The sequence below is a fragment of the Peromyscus eremicus genome, chromosome 17 (genome assembly GCF_949786415.1).
Source record: "Peromyscus eremicus chromosome 17, PerEre_H2_v1, whole genome shotgun sequence".
Lineage (NCBI taxonomy): Eukaryota > Metazoa > Chordata > Mammalia > Rodentia > Cricetidae > Peromyscus > Peromyscus eremicus.
This window is the reverse complement of record NC_081433.1, coordinates 57,801,019-57,813,387: the sequence shown is the minus strand read 5'-3', so window position 1 is coordinate 57,813,387 and position 12,369 is coordinate 57,801,019. Positions and strand designations below refer to the sequence as shown.

At 37.2% G+C, this 12,369-nt stretch overlaps 1 protein-coding gene across 3 annotated transcripts in view; it reads right to left on the bottom strand.

Annotated features, from left to right (window-relative positions):
• LOC131894067 (uncharacterized protein PF3D7_1120000-like) overlaps positions 1-11,605 on the bottom strand; it is a 33,770-nt gene extending 22,165 nt beyond the window's left edge. For 2 of the 3 annotated variants that reach the window (XM_059244210.1, XM_059244214.1), the window contains exons 1-4: positions 11,358-11,605; positions 7,002-7,439; positions 4,526-4,783; positions 2,606-2,851 (exon numbers count right to left, since the gene is read on the bottom strand). In XM_059244210.1, coding sequence (XP_059100193.1) covers positions 2,606-2,851; positions 4,526-4,783; positions 7,002-7,439; positions 11,358-11,588 — 1,173 coding nt within the window. In that variant the 5' untranslated portion in view covers positions 11,589-11,605. The remainder of the gene's footprint in view (positions 1-2,605; positions 2,852-4,525; positions 4,784-7,001; positions 7,440-11,357) is intronic. The other variant, XM_059244211.1, reaches the window with a different exon arrangement.
• Positions 11,606-12,369: the final 764 nt, after the last annotated feature.

Genomic DNA, 12,369 nt, shown 5'->3' with positions numbered 1-12,369 from the left:
AAAGAAATGTAAGTTAGTAATTAGTCATTATAATCAAACATATTAGGTAGGTATGTTTCCAAGATCAAGCAGAGATATATTTTATATAGACAGGTCATCTTCAAACACTTCAGAGATCTGCAGACTATGGCATTTAAGATGTTTTAATAACATAGATTCTTTTTTTATGACTATGAGACATGTCTGCTCCTCGCAGCACCAATTTACTTCAGAGAAGATGATGGGCATTGAAGAAACTCCATATGTTTACTTTCATTGTGGCAAAAGTTAGCCACTGGGCAAGAAAGTGCCGTCAAATTGACTGCTGACAGTATGCTGTCCAAAATGGACAAGCAGGACACAAAAGGAAGGACTGCCAAATCTTGCCAAGACAAGGTAGGAAGGCTCTTTAGAAAATCCTGCTTCACAGATGAGTCTGTCAGATATGCTAAGCCTGTAGGTTGAAGAATGGATGCCCCAACGTTGCAGAGAAACCTCGAGTGACTGTCTAGGCAGCTTGCTGTTTCTGTCATAACTCACAAATTTTTGGGAAGTTGCTTGTTTACACTTCCTGTTGTACTAGGTAATATTATTTCCTTCTTGGGTCTCTGAGGGAGTTGAAGATTAGATAGTTATCGTTTTCCTTGGTAACAATTTCAGAAAAGAAGCTCACTAAACAGGTGTAAAGTGTATAAGTTTGAAAGACATCAAAAGATAGTTTTTGGTTGGTAATACAAGTTAGGATAGAAAGTGAATTAAGTACATTTTGGACTCACCAAAATAGGATAGATAATGGAATATTTTTGCTGAATTTGTCAAATGCAAATGGACTAGACATTGTTGATGTATTTATTGCCTGTGTATACTGTATATAGTTATTGTACTTATTGTATATAGTTTTTCTGATATTAGTTATAACTTTTTTATTTTAGACAAAAAAGGGGAAATGTGGTGATATTTTATTTGTGCACCCCAATAAAACTTATCTGAAGATCAGAGGGAAAAGCCAGCCACTATAGTAAACACAGAGGTCATGCAATGGTAGCATATACCTTTAATCCTAGCATTTGGGAGGCAGATATCTATCTGGATCTCTGTGAGTTCAAGGCCACACTGGGAACAGAGCCAGGTGTGGTGGCACATGCCTTTAATCCCAGTACTAACCATGGAGGTCTGGAGGTCTGTACAGACAGACAGAAAATGATGTAACTGGGTGGAGAGAGGAAGTAAGAGGGCAGGGACAGAAAGGCATATAGGCATGAGTACAGGAAATAGGTCTCTCTATTTTTGGCTGAGGATTTCTAGTGGTAAGAACATGGCTGGCTTCTTTCTGCTTCCCTGATCTCTCAGTTTTTACCCCAATATCTGGCTTCAGGGTTTTTTTTATTAATAAGACTGTTCAGCAATTCGTCTTACAGGCAATAGGCTAGGCTGCAGCACACTTTATGTGAATGAATACTGCAACTACCGTGTGAAAAAGCAAGCAGCTAGACATACAGACTAACCTGATTGTGTCATCCTCTTTAGTTTTATCTAGCTGATGCCTCATTGGACCTCCTGTGTTAATCTTCTACTCTGAGACGTGCAGTGAGCTTGGCTTTGTGCCCTTTGCTCTCAGGCTTGACTTACCATAGTGAAAGAAGATAGACGTCTATAGATTTAACAAAAGGCTGTTCTAGGTGACATTCTGTGGGAGGGAGGCTCCCATGAGTCTTCCCCACCCTAGGGGCCTAGGAATTCACTTAGGATAAATTATTTCCAGTGGGAACTCAGATATCAGGAGTTAGCTCAGTGGTCTACCCTGCTGACTGACTGGTGATGGATTTCTAAGAGGCAATTTTGAAAGCTTTTGGTCCAGAGGATAAAACCCAGTTTGAGATCAAATTACATTCAAGTTTTCTACAGGCTGTAGTGGATGCTATCTGGATGGGTGATGTGAAGTGTTACACCGCTAGAAGCATTTTGTTTCTTTTGGGGATGAAATGGATAAATGTGATCAGCTTAAACAAATCATAGACTGAAATAAAACTTTAATGCTGTTTAATATGTAAAAAAATGTAAATCTACACAGAATTCTAAAATATTTAATTTCAAACACCAGACAAAGAAGAGCCAGGGGATCCAGTTATCCAGTGATGTAGGGCTTTCCAGTAGAACCACATGCTGTTTTATAGTGACATGATTCTTTTCTTTGAATCATGGGAAGCTCTGTCCTTTTGGTTTACTACAGTTAGGCACATGTCTAATATTGCATTTCTAGTTAATTATGTTTTGATTTATAATATATTCATTTGCATATCAAACATGTTAGTTCCTTTCATCTCAACTGTAACTACTCTAGAAGTCTTTTATCATCACCCCCATTATTATTATTATTGTTTATTTTATAAGAATTCTCATTTGTATAAAAGCTTGTTAATGTCTGTTGTAGTCACAGTCTAATTTGTTTTCACTTAAACCTTTAAAGATCAGGTAGAAGGATGCATCTGGGCCCGAGGGTGTGAAAGAGTTGGGGGACCTGTACAAAGCTGGGGTTCTGCTCTCTGGACTGCAGCACTGTGGACATGGGCTTGCAGATGCATCTTTGCCCTCAAATGAAATATACTGCTTTTCAAATTAGAATTACCTTTAATCTTGTTTTCCCCTTAGAGACACGAGGTAGTCCTTCTTTCTCGGGGCAAACATTTTTGTATTTTCCAAGCACATCACAAATTTTCACCTTTAAATCTTTTTTAATGAGTTCCTTAAGATGCACGTGCTGCAATTCACTGTGCTCATGCTCCATTTCCTTCACTGTCTTGGTAGCAGGCTTCTCTGAATATAAGGACTCACTGTCATATTTCTTCCTTAGCTCTTGTTTTGTAGATATTTTCTGAAGATGAGAAGGTAGAATGTTTTCAAAATGACTCTGTCCTTACATATTACAGTGTATGGACAAAGAAAAAGGAGCAACTAATTAATATTTATTAGTTAAATATTTTCATAAATGCTCTTCTATTTACACCATCACTTGCTATTGATAAGAAGTGAAACCAATTTATTCTCATCTAGAGTAGGAGAAAAACATGACCCAACATACTTAACTTAGTATTGATTACAGTGTTGATTACAATAACCACACTTTACTTGTTAAATCTTCTAACAAATGATTACATGACTTTTAACATCACAACGGATGACTTTCGTAAGAGATATTATCGTACACTACCTAGAAAGGTTAAGCCCCAACAGTACATTTGAGGCCTTTTTCTGTTTTTCAGTAAACAGCTTGTTGGCAAGCCTAAGTTACCATTAACCAAAATCACTGAACACCATCAAAAAGAAAAACAAACTGCTAAATTTTACTTTACATTATATACTGTGTAGTTTATAGTTATATGGTATAAAGTATATTGTATATTAACATATCATAAACAAATCATAGGGAAGATAAACAAATACAGCCATCTTGCTGAAGGTACATCAGCTGGCAGGTACAACAAAGTTTAAATTGTACTTCAGATTATACCCTGTGAGAGTACCCTGCATACATGCAGACTATCTGCACTGACTCACGTTTTAACATGGTTCATATGAGATAATGAACAAGATATTCAATGATCTTTATCTATTTTTCCTCAGTATATTAAAATAAATAAAATGCTATTACATGAATCCTAACATCATTAAATGAAGCTGTTCTCTGCAGAAAGAGACACATGTGAAAGACAGAGCTTGGTGACTGGTTGGGACTTTGAAGGAGGGCTGGAGTCCAGGTCTCCTCTACTTGAGTATTTCAATACGATTCACCAGCTGCTATTTACTAGAATGGAGACAACAGCAGAAAGAGCAATGGTCAGCCAAGACCCAGGGAATGGAGAAGGATATTTTCAGTTTGTAATATGAAATTTAGGCACACAGAGGCCTTGGGAGACAGAACTGCATGGACAGCCAAGGAGGATGTGGCCTGTGAAAAAGCTTATGGATTCAAGAAGATAAACATCCATAAATATAATTTAGACTTAAAAATGTTAGCTTATACAGAATTCTGAAATACTTAAATAAGAGTATCAAAGACAGAAAAGCCAGGAGATCCAGTTGTCCAGTGATATAGAGCTTTCCATTAGAATCACATGCTGTTTTTAAAGTCCCATGATTCCTATCTTTGAATTACTGAGACCATGGCTCTTTAATGTACTAGACTTAGGCACATGTCTAAGATTAAATTTCCAGGTCATTACATTTGGCTTATGATGTTATTTGCAGAGAAAGCATATTAGTTCTTTTCATTCAACTGGAAACCCCATGAGGTCTTTATCATTTTTCTATATTATTATTATATAAGAAGTCTCATCATTTATTTTAAAGTCATATTTGTTGTAATCTAAATTTTTCACATAAGCTCAAGGTGGGTGGGAAGTGTCCTGGGAATGGAGAAGTGTAGGGCATGTGCAAGGCTGAAGTCCTGTTGTCGAGATGCTCTGTACAGCCCGGAGACAAGGGCTCACAGATGCCTCTCCCCCCACCCCACACTACGTACATTGCTTTGAAAATTAGAAGGAATTACCCTTAGTTGTTTTCTTCCATTACGGATATGAGGTAGTTCTTTCTTCATACATGTATCACATTTATATTTTTCAAGTATTTCAGAAAGTGCTTCTTTTAAATCTTCTTTAATGAGTTCCTTTAGAGGCATACGACGGGAATCACTCTGCCCACCAATGACTTCCTCTTCAGTTTGCACTGAGGGCTTTTCTGAATGTGAAGGGGCACTGTCATGGTCACTTCCATGTTTTTTCTTTTTTCTTTGTTCCAGAGATGTTCTCTGCAGGAGGAGAGATAGAAGGTTCATTTGCTTGGTTTCCTAGAAGAAGTTTTTAATTTTTTTATTTTTAGGTGCTTGTTTTCAAAATTACTTTATCTTCACAAGTCATAAGGTATAAGATCATGAGAAAGTGAAAAAATGCTTAATACTTAACAGTTAAACTTCTTCATATATGTTTAGTCTGTCTCAAATCACTAGGCTCTCATTAAGAACTGAAAACAAATTACGTTTTCCTAGAATTAACTAAAAATCATGAACCCGTGATTTTTGTGTCAATGTTGTTTGGAATAAACTAATGGTGTGTCACATATTCAAAACCATAAATTACATGAGATTTTTTGAATTTTTTTTTATTTAGATGAGATTTAACATGTAAAAACAATTCTCACACCTAAAGATTTGACCTCACCTACGTGTTTCCTCAGAGAACTTGTAGTATTGCTCCCTGGGAATGTTTATTAAACAATGATTCTCTTCCTCAAATTATTGATTATTATATCTCAAACTGATGACTATCTTAACTACACATATAAATGGAAGAAAATGATTTTTAAAGTGCCATGTAGGATTTAAGGATTTTTTCTCATAAATAACCTCTCAAGGGGGAAGATCATACATGAAAAATCATATATGTATTATACTGACTTGAGGTCACAGACAGTAAGAGAAGAGCTATTTAGTGTGTCAAATAACTAGAGACACATGATTATATGGATTTGGCTGCTTCTAGGAAAGAGGAGAAGCAGTTGATAATAAAGCTTTGGGGACAACAATTAATTAATAAAGCCATATACACCTGTTACACCGGGAGACATAACTAAATTAACTAACAATAGAAATAGAAACTGTAAGAAAGATCAAATGTGTTTTGCAAAAATAGTTCAGTATTGGTACAAAGCATTTTTAAAAGGCCAGGGAGGAGAGACAAACAAGTAGAACTCTCTGTCCAGAGGGCAGCAAGCAGCAGGCACAGCCAACAGGATTCATTTCAAACTCCACGCTGTGAACATGCCGTTGCATGTACACGGACTATCCATGCTACTACGTCTAGTTCTAATGTAGCCTACTGTCCTCTTGTTACAGTGAGATAAGTACTAGAGTGAAATTCTAACTTCAAAGGTTCCATTCTGGAAGGTGAGGTTCTCTTTCTAAGCATTGGGGTTGATTCAGGAACCTGTTCTGTCTGTCTGTCAGCAGAGAAAGGTTAAAATCACAGACCTTAGTTACCAGTTGGTACTTTGAGGGATGACTGGAGCCCAGAACTTCCCAACTTCAGTGTTTCTGTGCTATTGACTGGATTGAAGAAAACAACAAAGGACAGAGCAGAATGACAGCAGGAAAGTTTCAGAGAATGGTAAGAAGTGATGTTGCCTGAAATTAGGCCACCCAAGGGTTAATGCACAGCACTCTATCAATTCATTAGAAGAGGAGGCAGCCTAACTTGGGAAAAGCAAATTATTTAAGAAGATAAACTTTCCGGGTGGTGGTGGCACACACCTTTAATCCCAGCACTCGGGAGGCAGAGCCAGGTGGATCTCTGTGAGTTCAAGGCCATCATGGTCTACAGAGTGAGATCCAGGACAGGTTCCAGAACTAAACAGAGAAACACTGTCTGGAAAAACCAATTTTTTTTTTAAAAAAGATAAACACTTGTAAAGTATAATAAACCTATAATTATATATGCAAATATACACAGAAGTCTGAAACAAGAGAGAAAAATAGCTTAGAATTCTCTAATGCAGCTCTATAGTCTATCTATACCTGTTAACATACAGTGTGGTTTTACTAGTCATGTGATTTATTTCTTTGAAATATTGAAACCAGTGTCCTTTCTTGACTTCAGTATGCATTTGCTATATAATTTCTAATTCTGCTTTTGTTTATACACTTACCACATGCATGTCTGTTCTTTCCCTGTCAACCATAACTACTCTCTGGCTTGTTATTATTCTCTATTTTATGTACTATTACCAGACTTGTGCCCATTTGTGTTAACAGCACGTTCACTTCCTGATCTATTGTTTTCATAGTTGAGTCACATGAACATCGGAAGATTACCAGCCACTGGATTCTTGGGACCAAGAACATGAGGGGCCAGGATATGATCAAGGTTGGGCATCTGACAGGAACTATCTGCAGGACTGCTGACTCAGGCAAACAGATGCATCTTTCAAAGCCTGTCAATCAAACACAGTCCTTTCCAGTGAGAGAGACCTACCTGGTAGTCTGCAGTTCCTTTAGAGGCACCAGGTAGTGGCTCTTCTTTAGGACAAATGATAATTTTGGAATTTTTAACCTGTTGCCGAACCATCTCTTTTAATTCCCTTCTAAAGAGTTCCTTCAGGTACTGCAGATTCCAGTGCTCCTGCTCTTGCAGCAGGGCCATCTCCTCCACAAATAGTTGTCTTAATTCCTTCTTGAGTATTCCCCTAATTTCCTCTAGATCCTTTCTGAGGAGTTCCCTCATCTTTGCATGCCCTGTAGCCAATTCCTCCTTTATTAATTCCTTTATATCATTTCTGAGGAGTTCATTCAGTTGTGTGTGGTGCCAATCAGCTTGCTCCTTCACGTCCTCCTTCCTCCTGACCAAAGGAAGTCTTGAATGCACACGTGCATCTTGTCCATCATGTTTCTTCTTTTCTTCAGTCATTTTCTGCTGATGAGAAAAAGGAGATTAGTTCGCTTGACTTCATTCTCACATTTGTTGTTGTTGTTTGGGGTGCTTGTTCACAAAATGGCTTTGTCCTTACAGGTTGTAGGGAGCAGATGGGGAAAGCAGGAAGCACATTTTAACAGTTCAGTTTCTTCATAAGTTTGGCTACTCAAGTCACTAGGCTATCATCAGCAGAAAACCATGAACCAACAAACTTGCTCAGTGTTAACTGAAATAAATTTAATTTTGTTAAATTTGCCAAAAATAGTGACTTGGATGATTTTTAACATTACAAAACAATTCTTGAACAATGGGTTTTGTATTGTTAATCTTTGATGTCTAGTAGGGTCATTGTGGTCCTGTTATAAATAACTCCATTTTGACTGTTTTTATGTATGCATATGTATATGTATATAAGGGTGTGCATGTGTGTGTCCTTTAGCTGCTCTTTCTGCAGGGATACCTGGCTAAGTGTTGATTTTATCTCTCAGTACAGGCAGTAAAGACAATTAGAAACTGGGGTAGAACTGATTCTATAACCTTGACATAAGTGTGAATGGTAATGAGACTACAAATTTCAGTTCTAGAGAATAAATTCTTTTTAAGTTATCCTAACATGCTGGTTATTATGGACACATTGTTCATAATGTCAATCACCTTGTCAGGAGGCTTAAGCTTATCATACATATATCATTAGAGGACATTATATAAGTGAGAGAGTGCAAATTTTTCAGAATAAAATTTACCTTAATTGTAAAGACTGTTTAAGATAAGGTTTCACAGGAAATTACTAGATTTTAAGAGTTTATGTTTATTTTAATTTGTTTATGTACACGTGTGCCTGACTGTCTCCATGTGTGTGCTGAAGCTCTTGGAGGCCTGAATCAGGCATCAGATCTGTGGAATTGGAATTACAGGTGGTTGTATGTTACTATGTAAGTTCTGGGAACTAAATTCAGGTCTTCTTGAAGGAATAGTAAGGGCTTTAAATTCTGAGCTATCTTTTCAGTCCTTTTAAAAATTAAGTTTATAGTTTATGTGTAAAGATTTTATGCCTTATAAAGTATTTCTAGAAAAATGTTAGGCAAAATATTAGAAATAAAGATACAATGCTTTATGAAGGAAAATTCAGATATTATTGATATGGATTGCATTTAGAATGATAAATTGACCAGGTTAGTGCACATTTCAGGCATGAGAGGAATATAATATGTTTGACAGTAATGTACCAAACTACAACCACTATATGTTTCATGGAAATATGATTATAGCATAAATGAAGTACAAGAATTTTTTAGGCTTGGATTCAAATCCATTGTTTGATGCTAGGAAAGGATTCCAACACTGAGCAACATCCACTATCCTGTAAACAAAAGTTCTTACAATTACCAGTGTCTAATACCTAGTATGTAATCCCATATTCAAGAATTAACATGTAATTTAAACTTTCTTAATATGAATTAATACAAACCATCTGGAAAATACTAAAATTTTTATCACAGTGGATGACAGAGTGTTAAGTTTAGTTACTTATAGAGGGAGAGTAGATGACATTTGCTGTGAGATTGTGCCTCCTAGAAAAGTCAAAGTAGCTACACCCATAAAGTCTTATCAACATGGCTGCCTAAACATGACCTAAACAAAAATGATATCAATAGACAGCTAACATAGAAGGGCAAAAGGTCACAGGGCCACACCTCTATATAAAGAACTATGGGTGAGTGGGAAATGCTAAGGAGTGGAGAGATGGTCCTCTCCAGGGAAGTACCTCCCTCAATGAATCATCTAATACCAATGTTCAGCCCTGAGGTTATATAAATACATGTATACATACATGTAAAATTATATTGACTGAGCAGGTTGTATTCATATATTTAAGAGTGTGTGTGTGTGTGTATTGTGTGTATATATGTGTGTGTGTGTGTGTGTGTGTTTGTGTAAAAACATAAAGAGAGACCATAAATTTGAGAGCAAAGGGGAGTCTATGGGAGGAGTTGGGGGAGAAAAATGAAGGGAAGTAAATGATATAATTATATTATTATTTCAGAAAATATTAATTAAAGAAAAAAAGCGCAAATTAGATTTTTAGCAAACCAATGCATTTGTGTGGCTCATATAGAAGGGAAACCTTCTGCACAGGTACTGATCAATGACATGGCTCAAAGCATACTGGATTCAATTCCTTATAGGTAATTGAAAGTCCAGATTGTTGAAGAAACCTCTGGAATCATAATGTCTAATTCAGTTTGTGCAAGTAACTATATGTATCTTCTCTGGGCCACATATCTCTTTTGGTGAGTTGATTTTGAAATAGTGTGTGCAAAGCAAATACATGCATGTGAAATAGTTTCTTCTTTTAATATCCAGTTTTCTCAAAACAGCTGCAAGATGAGGCCGAGGTGATGGCTCAATGGATGTTTCTTTCTGTTTCTGTCATAAAAAGCATGACCAAAAGCAACATGCAAGGAAAGGAATTATTTGGCTTCTATACCCTGGGTAACAATCTAGTGAAGGAAGTCAAGACAGAAACTCAAAGTAGGAACTTAAGAAGAAGCCATGGACCCATTAGCTGCTTACTGGTTTGCTCCTCATGGTTTTCTCAGCATGTTTTCAGATATGACCCAAGACTGTCTGCCCAAAGGTAGCACTCTTCATCCTAAACTGGGTCCTTGCACATCAATCATTAAGCAAGAAAATGCCCCACACACTTGCCTACATGCAATCTGTTGGAGAGACTTTCCCAACTGAAGTTCCTCTTCAATGTCATGATGCTGTTTACTTAATGGAGAAAACAGGTAATAGAGCAGAATGATGGGCAGGCAAGAATCAGGAAATGGTAAAAGCCAATGTCTTCGTTTGTTACTCGAAATCTGAGGTACCCAGAAAACTTAGAAGGCACAACTGAGTATCAATGTATACATAATGAAAGGTGCATATGGATTTAAAGGGTAAATATTTGTAAAATACAATAAACTTATACCTTCAAGATGAAAACTTATACAAATTCTGGATTATTTAATGTAAAAGCAAGGGAGATACAAACTTGAGTAGTCAACTATTTGCTGTGGGATGCCCTGTATGTTGTGAATAAATAAAACACTGATTGGCCAGTAGCCAGGCAGGCAGTATAGGATAGGCAGGACAAACAGAGAGGAGAGGCTGGGACGTGGAAGTCTGGGAGGGACGCCAGCCTGCCATCCAGGTAGCAGCATGTAAAGCCACGAAACACGTGGCGACATATAGATTAACAAAAATGGGCTGAGGATAAGAGTAAGGGCTAGACAGTGGTAGGCCTGAGCTAATGGCCGAGCAGTCTAAATAATACAAGCGTCTATATGTTTATTTTATAAGTGGGCTACGGGACTGCTGGGGCTTGGCAGGACCTGGAGTGAAAAACTCTAGCTACAACTATTCAAGTAGATAAGTCAACAGTGGGAAAACTGTGGTGCTATTTTCATTCCAGTCACATGATCCTAGAAGCCCAGACATCTTTGGTTCACTAGACTTTGCCATGTGTCTACTGGCTAACCCCCAGTTCCTTATATACACTTCGTTCTGGTATCACTTGCAGAGCCGCCATGTTGGTTCCTTTCATATCAACTGTAACGACTCCTGGGCTTTTATTTTTACTATTATTTACTTTCACCATAATTGTATGAATTTTCCTTATGGTGTTAAAAACATGTTTGCTTTTTAGTTTGTTATCTTTAGAGTCTAGTTTATTTTGCTTAAACCTTAGATGATGACTGGCCAGTGTATTCCTGGGACTGGGAGCATGAGGAAATGCAAGTTATTTTCATGATTTAGGTTTTGCTGTTGTTTGGAAAATATCTACCCTACTTCAGAGATGGGCAGTCCAGACGCATCTTTTCCTACAAGCTCAAATATATGCAATTTTCAGATCAGAGGGAACAGAATTACCTTTAAGTATGCTTTCTCTTTGGGCTTACTGGGAATTGGCACTCTGTTAGAACAGATGTTGCTTTCAGACTTTTCATACATTTTACGCATTTTCTTCTTGAAATCTTTCCTGAGAATTTCGTTAAGACATGCATACTGGTGTGCACTCATCTGGGCCCACATCTCCTCCTTACTCTTTTTTTCAGAGAAATGTTCTGATTGTGTAGATGTGTATTCTTGTTTTGAGGACATTTTCTGCTGAGGAGAAGATGGAAGATTAATTTGATTTGTTTCAGTCTCAGTGTTCTTTATTTGGGGTGCTTGTATTTTAAAATGACTGTAACTTTACAAGACAAAGGTTATGGAGACAGTGAAGCAGAAAATAATTGGTAATTAACAGTTAAATTTATCCATATCTCTGCGCAGCTACCCAAAAATCACTAGGCTATCATTAAAAGCTGAAATCATTTGTATTAGGTAAGAGCCTAGGACTTCTACATTCAGGGTTTCAGTGCTATTTACCAGGCACTACTTACTATACAGGAGAAAAATGATAACAGAGCAGAATATTAGCCAGACAAGTATCAGGGAACACTAAAGGGCAATGTCTTCAGGTTGTTCCACGAAGTCTGAGGCACCCAGAGTACTTGTAAGGCATACCTGAATTGCTACATGGGAGAATGATAACTTTAGTTGCAAAATGCATATGTTCTCCAGAAGATATATTTGCAAGATACACTGAACATAACTAAAAAATGTGTGTGTGTGTGTGTGTGTGTGTGTGTGTGTGTGTGTGTGTGTGTAGTGTAGGCCTACAGCCTACAATTGTACAGCTACCTGATTTTTGACTAAGAGGCCAACCTTGTTGTAAAGACAGTATCTTTAACAAATGATGCTGGTCAAACAAGGAAGCTACATGTAGAAGAATAAAACTTGATTCTTATTACTTTACCTTGAACAAAACTCAAATCCATATATATCAAGGACCTTAATATAAGATCTGGTACCCTGAATTTGGTAGAAGAAATAGTAG